This window comes from Ranitomeya imitator, chromosome 3, assembly GCF_032444005.1.
Source record: "Ranitomeya imitator isolate aRanImi1 chromosome 3, aRanImi1.pri, whole genome shotgun sequence".
Classification (NCBI taxonomy): Eukaryota; Metazoa; Chordata; class Amphibia; order Anura; family Dendrobatidae; genus Ranitomeya; species Ranitomeya imitator.
This window is the reverse complement of record NC_091284.1, coordinates 753221436-753248626: the sequence shown is the minus strand read 5'-3', so window position 1 is coordinate 753248626 and position 27191 is coordinate 753221436. Positions and strand designations below refer to the sequence as shown.

At 44.0% G+C, this 27191-nt stretch overlaps 1 protein-coding gene and 1 long non-coding RNA gene across 2 annotated transcripts in view; one reads left to right on the top strand and one right to left on the bottom strand.

Moving 5' to 3' along the window:
• LOC138671077 (uncharacterized) overlaps positions 1 to 27191 on the top strand; it is a 58458-nt gene that overhangs the window by 7099 nt on the left and 24168 nt on the right. The window lies entirely within an intron of this gene.
• The window catches only part of CCDC169 (coiled-coil domain containing 169), a 76853-nt gene continuing 73568 nt past the window's right edge, over positions 23907 to 27191 (bottom strand). The window contains exon 8 of the mRNA XM_069758963.1: positions 23907 to 25854. Within this exon, the coding sequence (XP_069615064.1) occupies positions 25752 to 25854 (103 nt within the window). The 3' untranslated portion in view covers positions 23907 to 25751. The remainder of the gene's footprint in view (positions 25855 to 27191) is intronic.

The following is a 27191-nucleotide window of genomic DNA, read 5'->3' as shown; positions in this document are numbered from 1 at the left end:
GGGTTCCTGGAGGAAGATAAATAATAAAGTATTGACAGGACACTGATGAATTTACTGGATAAGTCTGGCAGGTAACCTAGAGGGTGTGTTATTCAGTATTTTAAATATTTATTATAATGTTAGACGCTCAGCTTATCGTACGGCAATTGTCTGATAGCTGGTAAAGCCAAAAATCACTGAGGCTGAATGTAGAGGCTTGGCTGCTTTCCACCTTTTAATTGAGGTTGGACCTAGATGATGCTTGAATATTAAAGAACATAAAAGCTATATAGGAAAAACCTTTTAATTCAGCGATACAAGTTTATGCCATACTGGAGAAAATCTATAATATTAAACTATTTGTCCAGTGCAAAACACATTGACCCCCGATTCATCTTGGTCATTGTGCCTTTTTTCCGGAGTAAAAGTTGGCACTTCCATGTTTGCACTTTATTCGTTATTTAAAGTAGCACTCTCATCAAAGTGTTTATCCTCTTAATATATGGCAGTCATCACATTATATAGCACTGTGTACTTACAATTGCTCTCACGCAGAACAGTATAACTCCCCTCCACCCAAAAAAAAAACTAAAAAATTCCTGAATTGTAGGTCTTTTAATAGAAGGAGATCAATAACATCATGTGACTGAAAATGTAAACTCGTCCCGCAAAAAAACAAGCGGAAAATTATAACTATGAAAATATGTCGATGCAGAAACTTGTTTTTGCAACAAAAAGTGTTTTTTAGTCCGTGACAGCAGCCAAACATAAACGATATAAATGTAAGCGCACCGACCCGAAGAATAACTTTGTCTAGTCACTTATGCCGCATGAGGAAATGAGTGAAAAATAAAATAAATTCCTCACCTGCTGTTGAGTTTTTCATTCTACCTCCCAATGATTGTAGTAAGGCTCGGCTCACATTCATCCTGTTTTCCGCGCTTGCACTGGGGTTTCCGTGTAAATCTCTGAAATAGGTGGTTCAGACGGAACTCCTGGCGGAAAATCTACTATATAAAGCTGAATGTGTGTGTGTGTGTGTGTATGTGTGTATGTATGTCCGGGATTGGCATCTGCACCGTCGCAGCTACAGCCACAAAATTTTGCACAGTCACACGTCTGGACCCCGAGAGCGTCATAGGCTATGTTGTGAGGCGAAATTTTAACCCCGCGCGTTCCAATTCACCAAACAATTTTGCCCCTATCTACTGTAGCATGGCTAAAGGGTGTGTAGTCGATGGGAGGTATGTGCCACATAAGTGCCTTGTTGCTGTAATGTAGCCCGGAATATTGCGTTGTTTTATATAACCATATGTTTGTGTTTCAGGACCTGTGGTGATGTCAGACCACATGGCTAATCATGTGATAGATTACTGGGTGTGGTTAGTCCTATATAAGACTAGCTAATCCTTTACACAGCAGATATGTGTGGAGGTGAAACCCTCCTGAGTGTGTTCGGCTTCAGGACTGAGCCGGATGAACTGGACACTTGTTTTCCTTTGCCTGAACCAAAGGCTATTTTGCTTTCTGTTGTTTTGCCTCATGGTTTATGAAGCAATAAACCCAGTGAACTTTAAAGGAACACGTCTCCTGAGTGTCAGCCTTCGCAGCTGAGTGAGTGAAATCGCTACAATTGGTGGAGACCTGCGAGCAGCGTTCCCAGCGGAGACGTGAGTTTATTTTTGAATGTCCTGGGTCAAGGCTGTTGCAAGCCAGCAAGCATTGCCGGAGAAAATGGAGGACCTGCTGAAACACTTGGTCCAGCAGGAGCAAAGGCAGCAAGAGACCAACAGGCTGTTGATGCAGCAGATACAACAGAGCCAGCAGCAGATACAACAGAGCCAGCAGGAGCAACGGCAGAGTCAGCAGGAGCAACGGCAGCAGTTACAACAGAGCCAGCAGGAGCATCAGCAGCAGATGCAGCTTCTGGCAACCGCCATCCAGGGCAAGGCGAGCGCCCCAACCCCAGGTTTGGCTGATGACACCCACGTCCGGAAGACGGTAAGACGTGCATTGCAGAAAATGACTCCCGGGGATGATGTTGAGGCCTTCCTGACGGTGTTTGAGAGGGTCGCTGAGAGGGAAAAACTTCCGCCAGAGCAGTGGGCAGAGGTACTTGCGCCATACCTGACGGGAGAACCCCAGAAGGCGTACTATGATTTGACCTTGCAGGATGCCAAAGAGTATCACAAATTGAAAGCCGAGATTCTCGCACGTCTGGGGGTGACACTGACTGTCAGGGCACAGCGAGTTCACTCCTGGGGCTATCACCGGGACAAACCACCTCGTTCCCAAATGTTTGATCTGTTGCACCTGGTCCAGAAATGGCTGCAGCCAGAGACCTCTGCGCCTGCACAGATGGTAGAACGGGTGATGATGGATCGGTTTGTCCATTCCCTCCCGAGGCCTATACAGTCTTGGGTTGCCCAGGGTGATCCCCAGAATGCCGACGAGCTGATCGGACTGGTTGAGAGATACCAAGGGTTGGAAGGCTCCTTCGGGAGGCAGCCCATGCCGTACTGGGGGTCCCAGAGGGCAGCTGAGTCCCAAAAAGGGGTGGTGCGTCCAAGGTCACAAAGGGCGGGGGAGGTGGTGCCCAAGGTCCCCACGGGTGATATTATTTGTTGGAGGTGCCACAAGCCAGGACATATAGCTGCCCGTTGTTCCCAAGCCACTGAGCAGATGGACTGCAGCATGGGACGCCGTTGTTCATACTATGCGTATCCAGTCTGTAGTGTGAACTCTCCATCCAACGAGGGACCTCAAGCGTGTCCCGTAAAGGTGAACGGTCGAGCAGTAACGGCACTGTTAGACTCGGGGAGCCTAGTGACCCTGGTGAGGGCCACTTTTCCTCTTCATCTGCTCCCAGGAAAGAAGGTCGGAGTGCGGTGCATACATGGTGATGCAAAGGACTACCCTATGGCCAGGGTGGACATTGAAACGGCATGTGGCACTGAATCCCACATAGTCGGCGTAGTTCAGGACTTGTTGCACCCTATAATTATTGGCCGGGATTTCTGTTTGTTTTGGGATTTGTGGGGAAAGGGTTCTGAGCTCCCTGGCAGGGAACCAGTGAACCCTGGAACGGTATCGCCACACCCAGAGGCAGACAGCTTTCCTTTTTGTGTTCTGGTTGGGGATGAGGAGGAAGTATCCCCTACATCTGACATTCTGGAGTTAGAGGTTACCGGTGAAAATTTTGGGACTGCCCAACATAGGGACCCCACTCTGAGGGAAGCCTTTAATAATGTCACAGTTATTGACGGGGTGGTACAGGAGCCGGGGGCAGACAAAAGATTTCCCCATTTTCTGTTGAGGGGGGAATTGTTGTACCGGGTCACGAAAATAAGGGAGGAGTTGGTAGAGCAGTTGATAGTGCCGGGTCCGTATAGACGGAAAGTGTTGGACATGGCCCATTCACACATCTTGGGTAGACACCTAGGGGTGGAAAAAACGCAGGAACGGGTTGTGCAGAGGTTCTATTGGCCTGGGTGTCACCGGGAAATAGTGAACTATTGCAGGTCCTGCCCTACATGTCAGCTAACTGCTCCTACTCCTCATTTCCGGAACCCCCTTGTGCCACTGCCCATTATTGAGGTACCGTTCGAGAGAATTGCCATGGACTTGGTCGGTCCCTTAGTTAAATCAGCTCGGGGCCATCAGTATATATTAGTCATCCTGGACTATGCCACACGCTATCCTGAGGCAATTCCCTTGAGGAATTCTTCCTCAAAGAGCATAGCCCGCGAGTTGGTCCATGTCTTTTCCCGGACAGGTCTGCCAAAGGAGATCCTGACTGACCAGGGTACACCTTTCATGAGCAAGGTGATGAGGGAGTTATGCAAAGCCCTGAAGATCTCCCAGTTGAGGACCTCGGTGTACCATCCCCAGTCAGATGGTCTTGTTGAGAGGTTTAACAAGACTCTAAAGAGCATGCTGAGAAAAGCTATAGAGAAAGACGGTAGAGACTGGGATTGTCTCTTACCCTATCTGATGTTTTCCATTCGTGAAGTTCCACAGGCCTCCACAGGGTTCTCACCGTTTGAGCTTCTATATGGCCGACATCCACGAGGACTCCTGGATATAGCCAAGGAAACCTGGGAAGCCGAAGTCACGCCCCACAGAAGCGTCATTGAGCATGTGGCCCTGATGCAGCAGAGGATTGCAAAGGTGATGCCTATCGTGAAAGAACACCTTCTCCAAGCACAAGAAGCTCAAGCCAGGGTCTACAACCGGTCTGCAAGAGTGAGGCAGTTCAATTCGGGAGACCGAGTTCTGGTGTTAGTTCCAACGGTGGAAAGCAAGTTCTTGGCCAAATGGCAAGGGCCATATGAGGTTGTCGAGAAACTTGGTGAGGTAAATTATAAAATTCACCAACCAGGAAGACGGAAACCATTCCAAGTTTACCATGTCAACCTCATCAAGCCATGGCAAGATAGAGAGCTGACAGTTACTCCGTCATTGTTAAGCAACCCAGAAGGTGAGGTTGGAGCGGTTACTATAGCAGAGACGCTATCGAAAACCCAGAAACAGCAGTGCCGGGAGTTACTCCAGAAAAACAGGGACCTGTTTTCAGAATTGCCAGGATACACGAAGGTCATAGAGCACGAGGTCCTAACAGAGCCCCATGTGCGGGTGAATGTGAAACCTTATCGTATTCCTGAGGCTCGTCGAGAAGTTATCTCCAAGGAAGTGGAGCGTATGTTGAGGCTTGGAGTCATTGAGGAATCCAAGAGCGGTTGGTCAAGCCCAATTGTCCTGGTCCCAAAACCTGATGGAGAGTGGAGGTTTTGCAACGACTATCGGAAGTTGAATGAGGTCTCCAAGTTCGACGCTTATCCCATGCCCCGTATTGATGAGCTCATCGAAAGGCTTGGGCACGCCAGATATATATCCACCTTGGATCTGACAAAGGGGTATTGGCAGATCCCCATGGCGCAGGAAGCCAAGGAGAAGACAGCCTTTTCGACACCTGATGGATGCTTCCAGTATGCCCGGATGCCGTTTGGCCTACAGGGAGCTCCGGCGACCTTCCAGAGGGCTATGGATAGAGTTCTTGCACCCCATAAGGCCTACGCTGCTGCGTACCTAGATGATATCGTCATCTTTAGCCCGGACTGGGAGAGTCATCTGGAGAAAGTCCAAGCGGTGTTGGATGCTATAAGAGAGGCCGGATTTACTATAAACCCAAAGAAGTGTGCCTTGGGTAAAGAAGAAGCTAAGTACCTTGGATACATAGTGGGTCACGGAGAAATAAAACCCCAAATCAGTAAAGTGGAGGCAATTCAAACGTGGCCAAAACCAGTTTCCAAGAAGCAAGTTAAAGCCTTCCTGGGAATCGTGGGATATTACAGGAGGTTCATCCCAAACTTCGCCACGATGGCTGCGCCTCTGACTGACCTGCTAAAAGGGACAAAACCAGTAATGGTTAAGTGGTCCGAAGAAACAGAGTCAGCCTTCCAAGAAATGAAAAACGCTTTGTGTAAGCAACCCGTTCTGATGGCCCCAAACTTCAAGAAAGAGTTTATTCTTCAGACAGATGCCTCAGATGTTGGGGTGGGAGCAGTCCTTTCCCAAGAACTACATGGGGAGGAGCATCCTGTTCTCTATCTGAGTAGGAAGCTGTCCTCATCTGAAAAGAACTACTCAGTCGTTGAGAAGGAGTGCTTGGCCATAAAATGGGCAGTGGACACATTACGGTACTATCTGCTGGGACGTAAATTTAGACTGATATCCGACCATGCCCCACTTAGGTGGATGAGGGAAACGAAGGGTAGAAATGCTAGGGTCACCCGTTGGTTCTTATCCCTGCAGGACTTCAGTTTCCATGTGGAACATCGGGCCGGAAAGCTACACGGTAATGCGGATGCCCTATCAAGAATCCCTTGTTTAGTGGGAGAAAGTGCCAAGCCCCACGGCTTTAGGCAGAGGGGGGAGGTATGTAGCATGGCTAAAGGGTGTGTAGTCGATGGGAGGTATGTGCCACATAAGTGCCTTGTTGCTGTAATGTAGCCCGGAATATTGCGTTGTTTTATATAACCATATGTTTGTGTTTCAGGACCTGTGGTGATGTCAGACCACATGGCTAATCATGTGATAGATTACTGGGTGTGGTTAGTCCTATATAAGACTGGCTAATCCTTTACACAGCAGATATGTGTGGAGGTGAAACCCTCCTGAGTGTGTTCGGCTTCAGGACTGAGCCGGATGAACTGGACACTTGTTTTCCTTTGCCTGAACCAAAGGCTATTTTGCTTTCTGTTGTTTTGCCTCATGGTTTATGAAGCAATAAACCCAGTGAACTTTAAAGGAACACGTCTCCTGAGTGTCAGCCTTCGCAGCTGAGTGAGTGAAATCGCTACACTACATAATGGGGAAAAAAGTGAAAGGAAAAGTGTTGGAGGCGTCGCAGCTACAGAAACAAAATTTTGCACAGCCACACGTCTGGACCCTGAGAGCGTCATAGGGTACGTTGTGAGGTGAAATTTTAACCCCGCGCTTTCCAATTCACCAAACAATTTTGCCCCTATCTACATAATGGGGAAAAAAGTGAAAGGAAAAGTGTTGGAGGCGTCACAGCTACAGAAACAAAATTTTGCACAGTCACACGTCTGGATCCTGAGAGCGTCATAGGCTATGTTGTGAGGTGAAATTTTAACTCCGCGCTTTCCAATTCACCAAACTATTTTTCCCCTATCTACATAATGGGGAAAAGTGAAAGGAAAAGTGTTGGAGGCAAATTGACAGCTGCCAGATGTGAACAAGGGGGACTTAAAGAATGAGAGCGATGGCGCCAAAGAGTATATACCGTACAGTTGCTAAGGTAGGACCCCGACATGGGATACTCACCACACGGGGATATGAACACACACACAAAATGCGCCACACAATACCACGTGCTTGAACACATATACCACCCTCAGCACACATTTCACCACACATACACCAACCTCGCCACATAAAAGTCGAAACACAAAAGTCGCCGCTCAAAACTCACCACGCGCAAAACTCGCCACATGCAAAAAATAGGCTCACGCAAAACTCGCCACAAGTGCAAAACTCACCTCATGGAAAACTCGCCACACGCAAAACTTGCACATGCGGAAAAATTGCCATATGCACAAAATTTGCAACACATGCAAAAGTTGCCTCACACAAAACTTGCACATACTCAAAAGGCACCAGACATAAAACTCACCACGCGCAAAACTCGCCATGCGCAAAACTTGCTGCACACAACTTGCTACACTAACCTGTCACATGCAACTCGACACAAAAAGTTGCTACACGCATGTTGCCACACAAAACTCATCTCACAAAAGTCTCTACATGCATGTCGTACACACAACTCAACACACACAACTTGACAAACGAAACTCGCCCTAAAACACACACAAGTCTGGTATTAGCCTTCAAAAATAAAATTCTGATTAATAAGCAGACAAACTACAAGAGCAACAAATGTACCATATAGGAAATACGGCAGCTGTCAGTCACATGACCTGTCTATTATGTGTATGTGTGAGCTAATATATACTGCCAGGGGGAGGGCTTCCTGTTGGCTAGGGATTTATCAGGCTGCCAATTTATCTTACAAATACTGAGGTAAAAATACTGAGCAAATAACGTGTTAACGAGGTCTAATACAGGAGATCACACAGGTATATACTATATACAGGGGAGATGACACACAGATATATACTATATACAGGAGAGATGACACACAGGTATATACTATATAAAGGAGGAGATGACATACAGGTACATACTATATACAGGAGGAGATGACACACAGGTATATACTATATACAGGAGCAGATTACCTACAGGTATATACTATATACAGGAGGAGATGACATACAGGTATATGCTATATATAGAAGATGACATACAGGTATATACTATATACAGGAGGAGATGACACACAGATATATACTATATACAGGGGAGATGAAACGCAGGTATATACTATATACAGGAGGAGATGACATACAGGTATATACTATATATAGAAGGAGATGACATACAGGTATATACTATATATAGGAGGAGATGACATACAGGTATATACTATATATAGGAGGAGATGACATACAGGTATATACTATATATAGGAGGAGATGACATACAGGTATATACTATATACAGGGGAGATGACACACAGCAGGTATATACTATATACAGGGGAGATGACATACAGGTATATACTATATACAGGGGAGATGACACACAGGTATATACTATATACAGGAGGAGATGACATACAGGTATATACTATATATATATATAAGGAGATTACATACATGTATATACTATATATAGGAGGAGATGACATACAGGTATATACTATATATAGGAGATGACATACAGGTACATACTATATATAGGAGATGACATACAGGTATATACTATATACAGGGGATATGACACACAGCAGGTATATACTATATACAGGGGAGATGACATACAGGTGTATACTATATATAAGGGAGATGACAAACATGTATATACTGAGGTGAAAATGAGAGGTGTGAGGTGAAAATGAAAAGGTGTGAGTGCAAAATGAGAGGAGTGAGGGAAAATAGTGGAGTGATCGGAAAATGACAGATGTGAGGTCGAAATGACAAGTGTTAGGGGGGAATGAGAGGAGTGAGGGAGAAAATGAGAGGTGTGAGGGAGAAAATGAGAGATGTGAGGGGGAAAATTAAAGATGTGATTGGGAAAATGAGAGGCGTGATGGGAAAATAAGAGAAGTGACGTGCTATAACTAACCACAGATATTTATTATGCCCAGGCAACGCCGGGCTCTTCAGCTAGTTCTCTATAAAGAGCCAGTTGGAGGAACTGTGGAAGCCATCTGGCCTATGATCCGGTGGTGTCTGTATTTTTAGGTGTGCACAAAAGCGTGGTCCACCAAAGTTTTGTGCACTTCTGAAAAAAAAGGACAATGCTGAACAGAGGCCACACAGAGTCTAAGTGAACTCTGCGGCCTCATTATAGTGAATGGATCCCTCAGGGATCTCATCTGAATAATGTCACTCTGAGAATTAGATGGAAAACCCAAAGTAAGTGCTCAACGTAGAGCGCAAGATAAATGTAATCCCAAACATTATGTAAAATGTTCCAAATAAAATCTTCAACTCAATCCACAAAAATAGCAAGTCCCCACTCAGGTCCGTCATCTGTTAACAAAAAATCAGGGAGATCTCACGCTATGAATAATGCAAAGGCTCTGAAAATTGAAATGGCTTCTTGCCCCCAATAGAAATTCAGAGAATTCTGCGCTCCCAAATCCAAATAACCCCTCTCTTCTGAGCCCCACAGTGTGCCTAAACCACAATTAGCTCCCACACCTTTGGCATTTCTGTAGTGATGCCTGCATAATTTACGGTTGCATGTCTCCAGAAGCAAGTACTGGTCACTATAATGGCAGTTTGTAATTTTCACTCAGCCACATCCACTGCTGCTTGTTTCTGGAAAACACCCATGGAGTCAAAATCATCACTACACCTGTAGATAAATTCACTCAGGGGTATAATTTAAAAAATGGGGTCACTTAAGGGGAGTATTCTGTTTATGGAGTCCGCAAACTATTCTTGGACAATCTGCGCTCCAGGAGCCGAATCCCCTCCCTGGCCTCACCATATGGATAAGCAGTAATGTACAGTCACATATGGGGTATTTCTACATTCAGCAGAAATTGTGTGTCAAATTTTGATGCCATTTTTACCCATTTCTCAGTGTGAAAATGTAAAATCTGGAGCTATAACTAAATGTTGGTGGGAAAAATGTAATTAGTTTTTCTTTACTGCCCAATGGTATAAAATTCTGCGACACACCTGTGGTGTCAAATGAACATTGCACCCGTAGATGAATTCATTGAGGTATAGTTTGCAAAATGGGGTCACTTATTGAGGGTTCTGCTGTTTTGGCACCCTCAAAGCAGCAAAATCCGAACTCCAATATCTTCCCTTTTGAGCTGTGCACTGTGCATCAAAAGTAGTTTTCAACCATATGTGGGGTATCTGTGACCATTTTCTCCTGCTATCCATGTGAAAATGAAAACATTTTGGGTTAAAAACATTTTTATGGTAAAACTTTTATTTTCATTTTTACAGATCAAAGTTGTAAAATTCTGTGCAGCATCAGTGGGTTTAACGTACTCACCACACGTCTAGATAAATTCCTTGAGAGATCTGGTTTCCAAAATGGGGTCACTTGTGGGAGGTTTCCACTGTTTAGGTACATCACGGCCTCTCCAAATGCGACATGGCACCAGCAGAGCATTCCATCAAAGTTTGCATTCGAAAACGTAACTCCTGACTTTCTGAGCCTTGCTGAGCGCCCAAACAGTAGTCTTCCCCACATATAGAGTATCTGCGTCCTCATGAGAAATTTCAAATATTGGATTCTCTTTTTCCCTGTTACCCTTGTGAAAATAAAAAAATTGGGGTCTGAAAGAATAGTTTTGTGGGAAAATGTGATTTTTTTTTTAATTTTCACAGTTCTATGTTATAAGCTTCTGTGAAACACTTTGGGGTTCAAGTTGCTTAACACACATCTATAAACATGTCTTGAGGGGTCTAGTTTCCAAAATGGGGTCACTTGTGCGGAGTCTCTACTGTTTGGGCACATCAGGGGCTCTTCAAACGCGACATCGTGTCCACTAATTATTCCAGCAAATTTTGCATTCAAAAAGTCAGATAGCGCTCCTTCATTTCTGAGCCCTGTGGTGCGCCCAAACAGTATCTTTCCCCCAGATATAGGGTATCAGCGTACTCAGGCGAAATTGCACAACGCCAGTGTAGTGCATTTTTCATGTTACCTTTGTGAAAAAAAAAATTGGGGCTAAAATAAATTTTTGTGGGAAAAATATGATTTTTTAATGTTCACAGGTTTACATTATAAACTTTAGTAAAGCACCTGGGAGTTCAAGGTGTTTGCCACATATTTATATAGGTTCCTTGAGGGGTCTAGTTTCCAAAATGGAGTCACTTGTGGGGGGTTTCCACTGTTCAGGCACATTAAGGCTTGTCAAAATGCGACATGGCGCCTGCTAATGATTGCAGCAAACTTAGTCAAAAAGTATCCTAACAAATTCGACATCGAGTAAAATATCTCATCTTTAACCATCCTTGTCCTCCAGAAGCGCCAAAAAAGAAAATCTGATATTAGTAAATATCATTCACATTCACATTCACATGCAGACCTTGCACCAAGGCTGGCATAGTTCCCGCAATCGTGCTGCAGACCAGACAATTACAAAGAGTTGATCCACCACATGGATCATTTGAGTGAATATACAAGACATCCAAAGGGTGAGTGCAAAAACCATAATCTGTTGCGGCGGATGTAAACATACACCTACACTTAGACTTTGCGCCCCTTGTCTCCCCTTTTATCTTCCCCTATATTCTTGTATTTATTATTTTGTGTGATATAAGTCTCTGATTTAAGGGTAAAAAAAAAGCAAAATGTTCAAAATTTTTCCAAAATTTCCGATTTTGTCAGAAATGAATGCAAGTCATATCAAACAAATTTTAACACAATCATGAAGTACAAAATGTCACGAGAAAACAGTCACAGAATCAGTGGGAAACGTTGAAGCATTCCAGAGTTATTACCTCATAAAGTGACACTGGTCAGAATTGTAAAACTTGGCCTGGTCATGATGGTGTAAACAGGCTTGGTGTGTAAAGAGATTAATATTTCTTTAAATTAGCTTATTTCATTTGGTAGTGGGGGACCAAGATCTCGATGTCACTACTCGGAGAGGCTCTGGATGTGGCTTGCGATTGTCTCTCAGAGCTGAATGTGCCTCTCAGGGTAAGAAAGTTGTGGAATGCTGTCCTAGTACATAGCAAAAATTACATTCTCCTATGAAGCCCAGCAACAAAGATGATGGTGAAATACCAAGATGGTGGTGACGAGGGCCTTCAGTAGGCCTCTGGTTGCTATACTAACCCACTGATGTGATCATGTGCTCACATTGGAGCCATTTAAATACCGCTGTCAGATATTGTAGTGATTGGAGCTAGCTCTGGTCGCTGCCGTCAGAGGGGGCTGTTGGCTGTAAAATGCAGTGTAAGGCCGGCTTCACACTCAGCGTATGAAAATACAGTCCGTATATTACGGCCGTAATACGCTGAAAAGTCCCGAAAATAGTGGTCCGTAGCTCCTCCGTAGGCAGGGTGTTTCAGCGTTTTTTGCGCATGGCATCCTCCGTATGTAATCCGTATGTCATCCGTACCGCGTGTTTTTATCGCAGGCTTGCAAAACCGACATGCGGATATACAAGGGATCCATGTGTTAAAAAAAAAATATATATATATATACTGTCTATATATATATATGTCAGTAGACACATATGTATATATATTAATATTTCATCCAGCGCGATATAGCAGAAAGCCGGTAATTCAATTACCGGCTTTTGCTTTCTCCTTCCTATACCCTACATGATATGAGACCTGGTTTACATACAGTAAACCATCTCATATCACCATTTTTTTTTGCATATTCCACACTACTAATGTTAGTAGTGTGTCTATGCAAAATTTGGCCGTTCTAGCTAGTAAATTAAGGGGTTAAATGGCGGAAAAAAATGACGTGGGCTCCCGCACAATTTTCTCAGTCAGAGTAGTAAAGCCAGTGACTGAGGGCAGATATTACTAGCCTGGAGAGGGTCCATGGTCATTGCCCCCCCCTGGCTAAAAACATCTGCCCCCAGCCACCCCAGAAAAGGCACATCTGGAAGATGCGCCTATTCTGGCACTTGGCCACTCTCTTCCCATTCCCGTGTAGCGGTGGGATATGGGGTAATGAAGGGTTAATGCCACCTTGCTATTGTAAGGTGACATTAAGCCAGATTAATAATGGAGAGGCGTCAATTATGACACCTATGCATTATTAATCCAATACTAGTAAAGGGTTAAAAAAATACACAAACACAATATTAAACATTATTTTAATGAAATAAAAACAAAGGTTGTTTTAATATTTTATTGAACGCCCAATCCAATCACTGAAGACCCTCGTTCTGTAACAAAAAAAACATAATAAACCAACAATATCCTTACCTTCCGCAGATCTGTAAAGTCCAACGATGTAAATCCATCTGAAGGGGTTAAAATATTTTGCAGCCACGAGCTTTGCTAATGCAACATTGCTCATGTCTGCAAAACCCCGGAGAATGTAGGTAAAGTAGGTCAATGACCTATATTTACCTGCATTTGCGGTGAGGCGCCCTCTGCTGGCTGTTCCTAGATCGTGGGAACTTTCCTAGAAAGCTCCCTGGCTCGAGATCATAAGAGGGCGCCCTCTGCTGGTTGTCCATAATACTGATCAGTTTAATATGGCAGATAGGAGTAGGGGCATAGAGAATAATTGTGCCGTATGTTTTGCGAGTTTTACGGACGTAGTTTCTGCGCTCTTACGTCCGTAAAACTCGCAAGTGTGAAGCCGGCCTAAGAAGCAGGTGTTGTTCCCGAGCAGACTCCATACATTTGCAGCCGTGTAGTTCCTGTAACCCATTTCAGTGTCTTTTCTGCAGACATAATGCATTTGGCAACAGGTAGTGGACGGTAAGTTACACAGAAGGGAGACAGCCAGTCACAAGAAAATGGAGTCATTTTTCAGAGGCCCGCCAATATAATTTTTAAATCAAGTTTTTTGATGATGTCTTAATTCCCACAGCCATTGCAGAAGATAAAACAGATGAACATTATATACAGTACAGACCAAAAGTTTGGACACACCTTCTCATTTAACCCCTTCATGACCTTGGGATTTTTCGTTTTTCCGTGTTCGTTTTTCACTCCCCTCCTTCCCAGAGCCTTAACTTTTTTTTTTCCGTCATTTTGGCCATGTGAGGGCTTATTTTTTGCGGGACGAGTTGTACTTTTGAACGACATCATTGGTTTTAGCATGTCGTGTACTAGAAAACGGGAAAAAAATTCCAAGTGCGGTGAACTTGCAAAAAAAGTGCAGTCCCACACTTGTTTTTTGTTTGGCTTTTTTGCTAGGTTCACTAAAACTGACCTGATATTATGATTCTCCAGGTCAGTACGAGTTCATAGACACCTAACATGACTAGGTTATTTTTTACCTAAGTGGTGAAAATAAATTCCAAACTTTGCTAAAAAATAAAAAAAAAAATTGCGCCATTTTCCGATACTCGTAGCGTCTCCATTTTTCATGATCTGGGGTCGGTTGAGGGCTTATTTTTTGCGTGCCGAGATGACGTTTTAAATTATAGCATTTTGGTGCAGATACGTTCTTTTGATTGCCCGTTATTGCATATTAATGCAATGTCGCGGCGACCCAAAAACGTAATTCTGGCGTTTCAAATTTTTTTCTCGCTACGCCGTTTAGCGATCAGGTTAATGCTTTTTTTAATTGATAGATCGGGCGATTCTGAGCGTGGCGATACCAAATATGTGTAGATTTGATTTTTTTTAATTGATTTATTTTGATTGGGGCGAAAGGGGGGTGATTTAAACGTTTATATTTTTTTTATTTTTTTCACATTTTTTTTTACTTTGGCCATGCTTCAGTAGCCTCCATGGGAGGCTAAAAGCAGGCACAGCACGATCGCCTCTGCTACATAGCAGCGATCTGCTGTTCGCTGCTATGTAGCAGAAAATAAGGTGTGCTATGAGCGCCGACCACAGGGTGGCGCTCACAGCTACCGGCGATCAGTAACTATAGAGGTCTCAAGGACCTCTATGGTTACAATGGAGAAGCATCGCCGACCTCCGATCATGTGATGGGGGTCGGCGATGCCGTCATTTCCGGCCGCCCGACCGGATGCGGAAGTTAAATGCCGCTGTCTGCGTTTGACAGCGGTATTTAACTAGTTAATAGGTGAGGGCAGATCGCGATTCTGCCCGCGCCTATTATGTGCACATGTCAGCTGTACAAAACAGCTGATATACAGTTGATATATATCAAATTAGATCTGCTGGTTATTCTGTATCTGGAGTGATCACACCTTGGAGAGCTGTTGCACCAAGTGGACTGACATGAATCATGGCTCCAACATGAGAGATGTCAATTGAAACAAAGGAGAGGATTATCAAACTCTTAAAAGAGGGAAAATCATCACGCAAAGTTGCAAAAGATGTTGGTTGTTCACAGTCAGCTGTGTCTAAAATCTGGACCAAATGCAAACAACATGGAAAGGTTGTTAAAGGCAAACATACTGGTAGACCAAGGAAGACATCAAAGCGTCAAGACCAGAAACTTAAAGCAATGTTTCCAAAACAGGAAATGCACAACAAAACAAATGAGGAACGAATGGGAGGAAACTGGAGTCAACGTCTGTCACCGAACTGTGAGAAACCGCCTAAAGGAAATGGGATTTACATACAGAAAAGCTAAACGAAAACCATCATTAACACCTAAACAGAAAAAAACAAGGTTACAATGGGCTAAGGAAAAGCAATCGTGGACTCTGGATGACAGTCATATTCAGTGATGAATCGCGAATCTGCATTGCGCAAGGTGATGATGCTGGAACTTTGGTTTGGTGCTGTTCCAATGAGATTTATAAAGATGACTGCCTGAAGAGAACATGCAAATTTCCACTGTCATTGATGACATGGGAATGCATGTCAGGTAAAGGCACTGGGGAGATGGCTGTCATTACATCGATGCAAATGACCTGTTCATTGTGCAAGTGGCCCATGTGTTTCTAAGTTTCTTGGTGGTGTGTGAACAGGTTCCTACAGACTTGTTCATTGTGCAAGTGGCCCATGTGTTTCCGGTTCTGTAATTGTTCTCTTGTTTCTACAAGACTAGGGAGTCCACCACACCTTATGGGTCATCAAAGCTGTTCCATCCAGGATGTCCACATGAAAATTCCCTCTCTGAACCCTGCTTATACAGGTACTATACAGATGATCAGGTTTTTAAATACATCAGATAGGGATTATATACATTAGGTAGGACTGCTCTATATGGGTATACCTTCACGATTGGTTTAGCAGCTGGGCATACATTTTTTTGCAAAAAAACGTATCAACTAAATACCATGTTTTTTTCCATGTTTTGACTAGCACTTGATTATTACTGTGATTTTTTTTACAACAGAGTATTTTTGACCTCACTGTGCTCCTTTGTGTCTTCAAGTTTCTTGGTGGTGTGTGAACAGGTTCCTACAGACTTGTTCATTGTGCAAGTGGCCCATGTGTTTTTGATCTACTATATAATTGTCTAAGGGTCACTTCCGTCTGTCTGTCTTTCTGTGTGAAAGAAATAAAACAAGGCAGTAGTCACCAGTGCAGCAGCAAAGGTGGGACTGACTCGGGGGCAATTACAATGTTAGCAGCATACATAATAATATACAAACAAGGAATAAACACAAAAAAACAATAGTGATACTAACAATAGGTATACACCAAATAACTGTGCAAATAACACGTATATAGAATATGTGTAAAGTAGATAAAATGCTGATAAGCAATCTTACATCATATGGGTACAAGTGAAGTGCACTAAACCATTAGGATGTTAGTATCACTATTGTTTTTTTGTGTTTATTCCTTGTTTGTATATTATTATGTATGCTGCTAACATTGTAATTGCCCCCGAGTGAGTCCCACCTTTGCTGCTGCACTGGTGACTACTGCCTTGTTTTATTCCTTTTATACATATATATTCAATAAAGTTTGTATTTTATATACATTTGGTGGTCCCCCCTTTTGTGAAGGCTTTTTGTTTTGGTTTCTCTTATTGGTTCCTTCATGGTTCAGTCTGGGATATTATTTGGTGTTTCTTGTCTTTCTGTGTGTCACGAATATTCATTGGTCTTGGCCTCTGTCTGTCATGGAAATCCAAGTCGCTGATTGGTTGTGGCAAAACGCCCACGACCATTGCCACGACCAATCAGCGACGGGCACAGTCCGGCGGCAAAATGGCCGCTCTTTCCTTTCCGCAGTCAGTGCCCGCTCCATACTCCCCTCCAGTCAGCCCTCACACAGGGTTAATGCTAGCGTTACCGGAGCGGTGTAACGCACTCCGGTGACGCAGCTATTAACCCTGTGTGACCAACTTTTTACTATTGATGCTGCGTATGCAGCATCAATAGTAAAAAGATCTAATGTTACAAATAATAATAATAATAAAAAAAAAGTTATTCTCACCCTCCGACGTGGCCTGCTGTCCTCGGCAGTGCAAGCGGCAGGTTCCGGTGCCAAGGATGCTATGCGAGAAGGACATGCATGACGTCACGGTCATGTGACTGCGACGTCATCACAGGTCCCGCGCTCATACCAACCCTGGGATGGTATCCGCTCCATGCATTGCGATCTTGTGAGATGATGACGTACGGTCTCGTGAGACCGCAATGCACTCTTGAGACCGGAGCGCGCGAGGAGCATCGGTGCGAAGCGGGGGCCAACGGAAGGTGAGTATATAACTATTTTTTATTTTAATTATTTTTTTTAACAGGGATATGATGCCCACAATGCTATATACTACGTGGGCTGTGCAATATACTACGTGGGCTGTCCAATGTACTACGTGGGCTGTGCAATGTACTGCGTGGGCTGTGCAATGTACTGCGTGGGCTGTGCAATGTACTGCGTGGGCTGTGCAATGTACTGCGTGGGCTGTGCAATGTACTGCGTGGGCTGTGCAATGTACTGCGTGGGCTGTGCAATGTACTGCGTGGGCTGTGCAATGTACTGCGTGGGCTGTGCAATGTACTGCGTGGGCTGTGCAATGTACTGCGTGGGCTGTGCAATGTACTGCGTGGGCTGTGCAATGTACTGCGTGGGCTGTGCAATGTACTGCGTGGGCTGTGCAATGTACTGCGTGGGCTGTGCAATGTACTGCGTGGGCTGTGCAATGTACTGCGTGGGCTGTGCAATATACTGCGTGGGCTGTGCAATATACTATGTGGGCTGTGCAGTATACTACATGGGCTGTGCAGTATATTACGAGGGCTGTGCAATATACTGCGTGGGCTGTGCAATATACTGCGTGGGCTGTGCAATATACTACGTGGGCTGTGCAATGTACTAAGTGGGCTGTGCAATGTACTACGTGGGCTGTGCAATGTACTTTATGGGCTGTGTAATATATTATGTGGGCTGTGCAATGTACTACGTGGGCTGTGCAATATACTACGTGGCTGTGCTATATACTACGTGGGCCTGTGTTATACACTGCGTGGCCTGTGTTATATTCTGTGTGTGGGCTGTTATATACTACGTGAGCTGTTATATGCTACATGGGCTGTTATAAACTACGTGGCTGTGTTATATGCTATGTGTTATGTTTGCTAATGACAGGTGTTATGAAGGCAATCCAGAAACACAGTGTGCTTAGCGATCAGAGCGCACACAGTGATCTGACAAATACCCAAAAATACAAGAACGAGCTCTGAGACGTGGAAACTCTGTAGACTGCACACCTGATCCTATCCTAAACACAACTAAAAGCGGCTGTGGATTGCGCCTAACAACTACCTAGGCAACTCGGCACAGCCTAAGAAACTAGCTAGCCTGAAGATAGAAAAATAGGCCTGACTTGCCCCAGAGAAATTCCCCAAAGGAAAAGGCAGCCCCCCACATATAATGACTGTGAGTAAGATGAAAAGACAAAACGTAGGGATGAAATAGATTCAGCAAAGTGGGGCCCGATATTCTAGGACAGAGCGAGGACAGTAAAGCGAACTTTGCAGTCTACAAAAAACCCTAAAGCAAAACCACGCAAAGGGGGCAAAAAAAAACCCACCGTGCCGAACTAACGGCACGGCGGTACACCCTTTGCGTCTCAGAGCTTCCAGCAAAACAAAAGACAAGCTGGACAGAAAAAAAAGCAACAAAAAGCCAAAAGCACTTAGCTATACAGAGCAGCAGGTCACAGGAACAATCAGGAGAAGCTCAGATCCAACACTGAAACATTGACAAGGAGCAAGGATAGCAGCATCAGGCGGAGTTAAGTAATGAAGCAGTTAACGAGCTCACCAGAACACCTGAGGGAGGAAGCTCAGAAGCTGCAGTACCACTTGTGACCACAGGAGTGAATTCAGCCACAGAATTCACAACAGTACCCCCCCCTTGAGGAGGGGTCACCGAACCCTCACCAGAGCCCCCAGGCCGACCAGGATGAGCCGCATGAAAGGCACGAACAAGATCGGAAGCATGAACATCAGAGGCAAAAACCCAGGAATTATCTTCCTGAGCATAACCCTTCCATTTAACCAGATACTGGAGTTTCCGTCTAGAAACACGAGAATCCAAAATCTTCTCCACAATATACTCCAATTCCCCCTCCACCAAAACCGGGGCAGGAGGCTCAACAGATGGAACCATAGGTGCCACGTATCTCCGCAACAACGACCTATGGAATACATTATGTATGGAAAAGGAGTCTGGGAGGGTCAAACGAAAAGACACAGGATTGAGAACCTCAGAAATCCTATACGGACCAATAAAACGAGGTTTAAATTTAGGAGAGGAAACCTTCATAGGAATATGACGAGAAGATAACCAAACCAGATCCCCAACACGAAGTCGGGGACCCACACGGCGTCTGCGATTAGCGAAAAGTTGAGCTTTCTCCTGGGACAAGATCAAATTGTCCACTACCTGAGTCCAGATCTGCTGCAACCTATCCACCACAGAATCCACACCAGGACAGTCCGAAGACTCAACCTGTCCTGAAGAGAAACGAGGATGGAACCCAGAATTGCAAAAAAATGGAGAAACCAAGGTAGCCGAGCTGGCCCGATTATTAAGGGCGAACTCAGCCAACGGCAAAAAGGACACCCAATCATCCTGGTCTGCAGAAACAAAACATCTCAGATATGTTTCCAAGGTCTGATTGGTTCGTTCGGTCTGGCCATTAGTCTGAGGATGGAAAGCCGAGGAAAAGGATAGGTCAATGCCCATCCTACCACAAAAGGCTCGCCAAAACCTTGAAACAAACTGGGAACCTCTGTCAGAAACAATATTCTCAGGAATGCCATGCAACCGAACCACATGCTGAAAGAACAAAGGTACCAAATCAGAGGAGGAAGGCAATTTAGCCAAGGGCACCAGATGGACCATTTTAGAAAAGCGATCACAGACCACCCAAATGACTGACATCTTTTGAGAAACGGAAAGGTCAGAAATGAAATCCATCGAAATATGTGTCCAAGGCCTCTTTGGGACCGGCAAGGGCAAAAGCAACCCACTGGCACGAGAACAGCAGGGCTTAGCCCTAGCACAAATCCCACAGGACTGCACAAAAGTACGTACATCCCGTGACAGAGATGGCCACCAGAAGGATCTAGCCACTAACTCTCTGGTACCAAAGATTCCAGGATGACCAGCCAACACCGAACAATGAAGTTCAGAGATAAGTTTATTAGTCCACCTATCAGGGACGAACAGTTTCTCTGCTGGACAACGATCAGGTTTATTCGCCTGAAATTTTTGCAGCACCCGCCGCAAATCAGGGGAGATGCCAGACACAATGACTCCTTCCTTGAGGATACCCGCTGGCTCAGATAAACCCGGAGAGTCGGGCACAAAACTCCTAGACAGAGCATCCGCCTTCACATTTTTAGAGCCCGGAAGGTACGAAATCACAAAGTCGAAGCGGGCAAAAAATAACGACCAACGGGCCTGTCTAGGATTCAAGCGCTTGGCAGACTCGAGATAAGTCAAGTTCTTATGATCAGTCAATACCACCACGCGATGCTTAGCTCCTTCAAGCCAATGACGCCACTCCTCGAATGCCCACTTCATGGCCAGCAACTCTCGATTGCCCACATCATAATTACGCTCAGCGGGCGAAAACTTCCTGGAAAAGAAAGCACATGGTTTCATCACTGAGCAATCAGAACCTCTCTGTGACAAAACCGCCCCTGCTCCAATCTCAGAAGCATCAACCTCGACCTGGAACGGAAGAGAAACATCTGGCTGACACAACACAGGGGCAGAACAAAAACGACGCTTCAACTCCTGAAAAGCTTCCACAGCAGCAGAAGACCAATTAACCAAATCAGCACCCTTCTTGGTCAAATCGGTCAATGGTTTGGCAATGCTAGAAAAATTACAGATGAAGCGACGATAAAAATTAGCAAAGCCCAGGAACTTTTGCAGACTTTTCAGAGATGTCGGCTGAATCCAATCCTGGATGGCTTGGACCTTAACTGGATCCATCTCGATAGTAGAAGGGGTAAAGATGAACCCCAAAAATGAAACTTTCTGCACACCGAAGAGACACTTTGATCCCTTCACAAACAAAGAGTTAGCACGCAGGACCTGAAAAACCATTCTGACCTGCTTCACATGAGACTCCCAATCATCTGAGAAGATCAAAATGTCATCCAAGTAAACAATCAGGAATTTATCCAGATACTCACGGAAGATGTCATGCATAAAAGACTGAAACACAGATGGAGCATTGGCAAGTCCGAACGGCATCACTAGATACTCAAAATGACCCTCGGGCGTATTGAATGCAGTTTTCCATTCATCTCCTTGCCTGATTCTCACCAGATTATACGCACCACGAAGATCTATCTTAGTGAACCAACTAGCCCCCTTAATCCGAGCAAACAAGTCAGATAACAATGGCAAGGGATACTGAAATTTAACAGTGATCTTATTAAGAAGGCGGTAATCAATACACGGTCTCAGCGAACCATCCTTCTTGGCTACAAAGAAGAACCCTGCTCCCAGTGGTGATGACGATGGGCGAATATGTCCCTTATATGCGAATATGTCCCTTCTCCAGGGATTCCTTCACATAACTGCGCATAGCGGCGTGTTCGGGCACGGATAAATTAAATAATCGACCTTTAGGGAATTTACTACCAGGAATCAAATTGATAGCACAATCACAATCCCTATGCGGAGGTAGAGCATCGGACTTGGGCTCTTCAAATACATCCTGATAATCAGACAAGAACTCTGGGACCTCAGAAGGGGTGGATGACGAAATCGACAAAAATGGAACATCACCATGTACCCCCTGACAACCCCAGCTGGATACCGACATGGAATTCCAATCCAATACTGGATTATGGGTTTGTAGCCATGGCAACCCCAACACGACCACATCATGCAGATTATGCAACACCAGAAAGCGAATAACTTCCTGATGTGCAGGAGCCATGCACATGGTCAGCTGGGCCCAGTATTGAGGTTTATTCTTGGCCAAAGGTGTAGCATCAATTCCTCTCAATGGAATAGGACACCGCAAAGGCTCCAAGAAAAACCCACAACGTTTAACATAATCCAAATCCATCAGATTCAGGGCAGCGCCCGAATCCACAAACGCCATGACAGAAAACGACGACAAAGAGCATATCAAGGTAATGGACAGAAGGAATTTGGACTGTACAGTACCAATGACGGCAGACCTAGCGGACCGCTTAGTGCGCTTAGGACAATCAGAAATAGCATGAGTGGAATCACCACAGTAGAATCACAGACCATTCAGACGTCTGTATTCCTGCCGTTCAACTCTAGTCATAGTCCTATCGCACTGCACAGGCTCAGGTTTAACCTCAGGCAGTACCGCCAAATGGTGCACAGATTTACGCTCGCGCAAGCGTCGACCGATCTGAATGGCCAAAGACAAAGACTCATTCAAACAAGCAGGCATAGGAAATCCCACCATGACATCCTTAAGAGCCTCAGAGAGACCCTTTCTGAACAAAGCTGCCAGCGCAGATTCATTCCACTGAGTGAGTACTGACCATTTCCTAAATTTCTGACAATATATTATGAATATATTACACTGGTCTACAAAAAAAAAAAACAATTTTCTGGCATGGACTTTAAGAACAGTGTTACCTAATTTGAGGGTGCTGAATTCAAATCTGATCTTATAATTTCTCTATCACATCACGTTTTTGCGCTCCAGGTATTGCCCATTTTCATGAATTCCATGATAAATATAAGTAGTGTATGAAAAGTGCCGGTTTATACGGTTCACTGAGGTAAATTTAGTTTTCATTTAGTCTCCCAATAAATGTGAGAATATCTTTGTTTTCTTTGAACATGCATAATTCCCATTTGTTATGATAACACCCTTGTTTTCTTTCCTACTGGGACAGTAGAGCTACAGCAGAGCATTGGGTGAAAACTGAATGGAGCTACAGCAGAGCATTGGGTGAAGTCTGAATGGCCTCAGCGACAGAGTTTGGCATCTGGCGATAAGAATGTCATCCATGATCCTCTATAAGAAGGACATTGTCTTTCCTCCCTTACACATAAAACTTGGATCGATGAAGCAGTTCGTCAAAGCTCTCAATCACAGTGGAGAATGCTTTAACTATATATGTTCAACCTTGCCTGGTCTTAGTGAAGAGAAGAAAAAGGCTAGAATATTTGATGGACCTCAAATAAGAACACTTATGAGAGACCCAAATTTTCATATTTGTGGATCTCCACTCAGAAATGGCGCAACCACTTCAGCCCACGTGTCCACCGGTAAATGCTCACGTTCTGCAATACGTTCGAATACGGTGAGATATGCTTCTACATCAACGTCAGCAGTCATTTTAAGCAGGGTTTTTTGTACGGCTTTGCACCAGCAACACTTTGTGCATGATCCCTCTCATCTCGGGGCTGCCGAATCAAAGCCTGCTTTATTGCATTCAACTGCTCTTGCTGAATCTGGTTTTGATGGTCCAGGGCTTGCTGGAAGTAAGTATTGGTCTGCTGTTGTTGCACATTTGCCTGCAATAACTGTTTCACTAGTTCCTCCATATTACTGGACTCTTGGCTCTTCAAAAGCGCATGAGCTTTGAGCCAGGACATACACAGAGCACTTTATCTGCAGTCACAGTCCAACAGCCACTATGCCCGCATTCTCAAAACCATTTGTGGGAATATAGCTCATCAGGGATCTCTGCTTTGGCCCAAGCAGGTGGCTATGGAGTCACAACGAACAATAGCAGGCTAGCGAGTTCCACACACGTATGTGTCAGGTGTATTTATTGTACACATTTGCCGTACAATGTTACACGTGCCAAACATGAAATAAAATATCTAAGGCCGTCTGGCCACTAACTAACAACAAGATACTAACTGCAAAATAAACCTATACAACAAGAAAGAAGTTTGTGCAACCTTACTGTGTCAGCTCCCAGACCAGCAGATGAGAGACTGAGATCCCAGCAGTTCCTTGATTATATCAGCTGAAGCAAAAGCTGGATCGTATGTGTGGAAGGGAAGCACCAGAGCTTTCAGGCTGATCACTAAAGAAACCAGGACCGGATTACAGAGAAATAAACAGCTTCACAATCAATACCGTGATACGTATGAAATGAAACGGGGAGAAACATATCTGTTTTCTAGTACTTCTCCCCTTGGCACCTCACAATATTGAAAAAAAAATCCTTTTTGCTGGCAGGTGCCAGCAGTGGCACCTGCGCTGCAGCATAATAGCATGTGTAATGTCTTTATAATTAATGTGATTGAGGTTATCGTGATATTCCCCCCCAAAAAATCCATTTAAAAATGGACAGCTGCTACTGTGCACCAAGATGGTGCAGCTTATGCCTGCACAGTAGCAGCTATCGGGCGCCATTTTCAGTAAATATGCGATTATGCTGCAGCGCTGGAGCCACGGCTGGCGCCTGTCTGCAGAAGGTTTTTTTTTTAATATGTATATATAATATTCATTATGTAAACTAGGGGGCAGGTCAGTGAGAGATCAGAGACCTGTCAGCAGTATTCATTATGAATACCTAATCAGAGCACCACATGAATACCCCCACAAGCCGCCCCGAAGCACGAGCATATCGTTAACTCAAAAATGAAAATAAACATTAAACAACCACAAGACGGATTTCATCACCAGGTATCATTGTAATCAGTATAATGGCGCCGACTTAACACTGTGTGTAGTTTACTGAGCACAATACTGCTGACAGGTTCCCTTTAAGTAAAATATGGATTTTTCATGACATTTTTTAAGACATCAGATCACAGATATCAAGGCATCACTTTATTCAACTCTCTATGACCTGCATGTCCATGTAGACAGGTCAGGAGGGTGGATACTACTGACAGATTCCCTTTAAAGTGCTCATCTGGCTTGAAAAAATGTCAAGGAAAATTAAAGTTCAATGATTATATTATCATTATTATTATACATGCAGCCCTCTTATCTGCTTACTGCAAGTTCTCCAGCCCTTTCCTGCTTCAACACTGAAGAATGTGATCCCTCTCTCCTATGTCCAGACGTCATCAGATCAGTTGACCAAAGGGATGTGAATGATAAGACAAGATCCAGAGTGTCCAGTGGGCAGCGGTCGGGTGGTAACCCATTTATTCACTTGATTAAATAATGTCTCAAAACAGAAGAGAGGGGGCGCTCTTTCGTTTGTGCCGAGATGGCAAAGGACTAGAGAATTTCAGGCACACATAGAAAAAAACTAAAAGTGATGGCTGCAATTAGCATATTTATTGGAGGTGCATGAGACATACATTTCATGTAATGAGAACTGTCAATTTCAAAACATTTTTTTTAGATGGACAATTCCTTTAATTAAAGTACCATGTTTGCCGCCTTGACAATTGGAATCACATACCTATACACTTGGGAATAAAATAGCCGATAGCTCAATTTGATCACATTTGCTGGGGAGGATGGACGCCAGCACAAGTGGACCTGTCAATCGAAGTCATCATCACGGTCTTCTTTCAGGGTGTCGTCTAGTTTTCTCTGAGTTTTCCTCTTTTGTACTTACAATGGTGCTGGTTTAGTTCCCAGGATCAGGGAACATACATTTCCAGCACATAGTTGTAGATGGGTTAATGTTTCATTTTAGGAGAACGACTCTGCTTTGTTGCCTTATGTGCAGCATCTTTCTTTTTTCTTACTGTCTTTTGCTTAGTAGAAGAATTATATCCACCTCTGAAAAACAGAAGAACAAACAGTAATAGTATACCCGAATCATTGAGCGTAACTAAACTTTAATTATCATCTTTTTATTATTATTTTTCAGTAATTTCAAAGTGATTATTTTTGTAATATACTTAATTGTCCTGTCTCGCCAAAATAACAAGTTCTTCATTATAAACTACTTTTAACTGCTGCATTAAAACAATCGGTGTATGAGATGGTCCCTCTCTCAATAAGAGGGTGGTGAGAAGAGAGGCTCAGATACGGGAATTCCTATACACAGACTGTTTAAATTATAGTGTCGAGATCTTTGCTGAGCAGCAAATGAAAGCAGCTTCGAAAGGAGCTTGAACTAGTGAATGAAGCAACACTGCAGCAAAGTATTTGGGGGAGAACATAATAAAAGGTAATCAAGAGCATCCAAAAAATGCATAACTTCTATTTCTAGTGAAAGATTAACAAAAAAAAGTTTAAATACTATTTATATAGGATATGCTTTGTAATTTAGGGGTTTATTCTAGGCTAATTTTAGCTTTGTGATGAAAAATAGATATATTCAAGCTACCAATGTCTTCTCTTGATTTTACCAACACTCTTTGCTGAACAGTGACACATCGCAACTTCAAGTATAGAAACTGTATAATGTCAGAAGAGAACGAAAAATGTAATCGTCATTTACAGAATTGTAGTGCCAAACATAGTGACCTGCCATAGTTCATATCTACTTCACTGCAATGTTATCTCAATTACCAGCAGTTGGACGCCATAGTTATGTGACATGTCATCAGCATGGAAACACCATGTCCTAAATACACAAAGAACAAAAGGTTTCCATGGGATAGATTATTAATTTTTAAAGTGCATCTGCCGTTTTTGGTGACTTTTCAAAATAAGCCGTCATATGCTTATATGGCTTTTGTCACCAATTTTCCTCTCTGCTTACTCCATCTCTAGCTAATAACTGCTTTGATGTCTTGAATACGCAGCTCACATAGAAAAGAGGAGAAATCCTGCTCCCCCAGCTTTGTTTAGCACAGCAGCAGAAGCAGGGAAGACATTGCACAGCAGTACTGGGAGGTTTAAAAGGTTCAAAAGGAACCGGTCACCAGTTTTTGAGTCTTAACAAATGCTAAGACATTTATCTGCCATTATGTATTCCACAAATGTTTACATCGTTTCCTGACTACCCTTTGTATATCCAATCATGATCATTTGATTTAGTCCCGCCCTCTATTTAAATGAGGATAGTCCGGTCTGATGGGCGTCATCCCTGCAGCGTCTGTACCTCTTCTCTGCGCCCAATAGCCGTCCTTTGGTTGATGTCGATGATATATCCTGCAGGCAGAGCA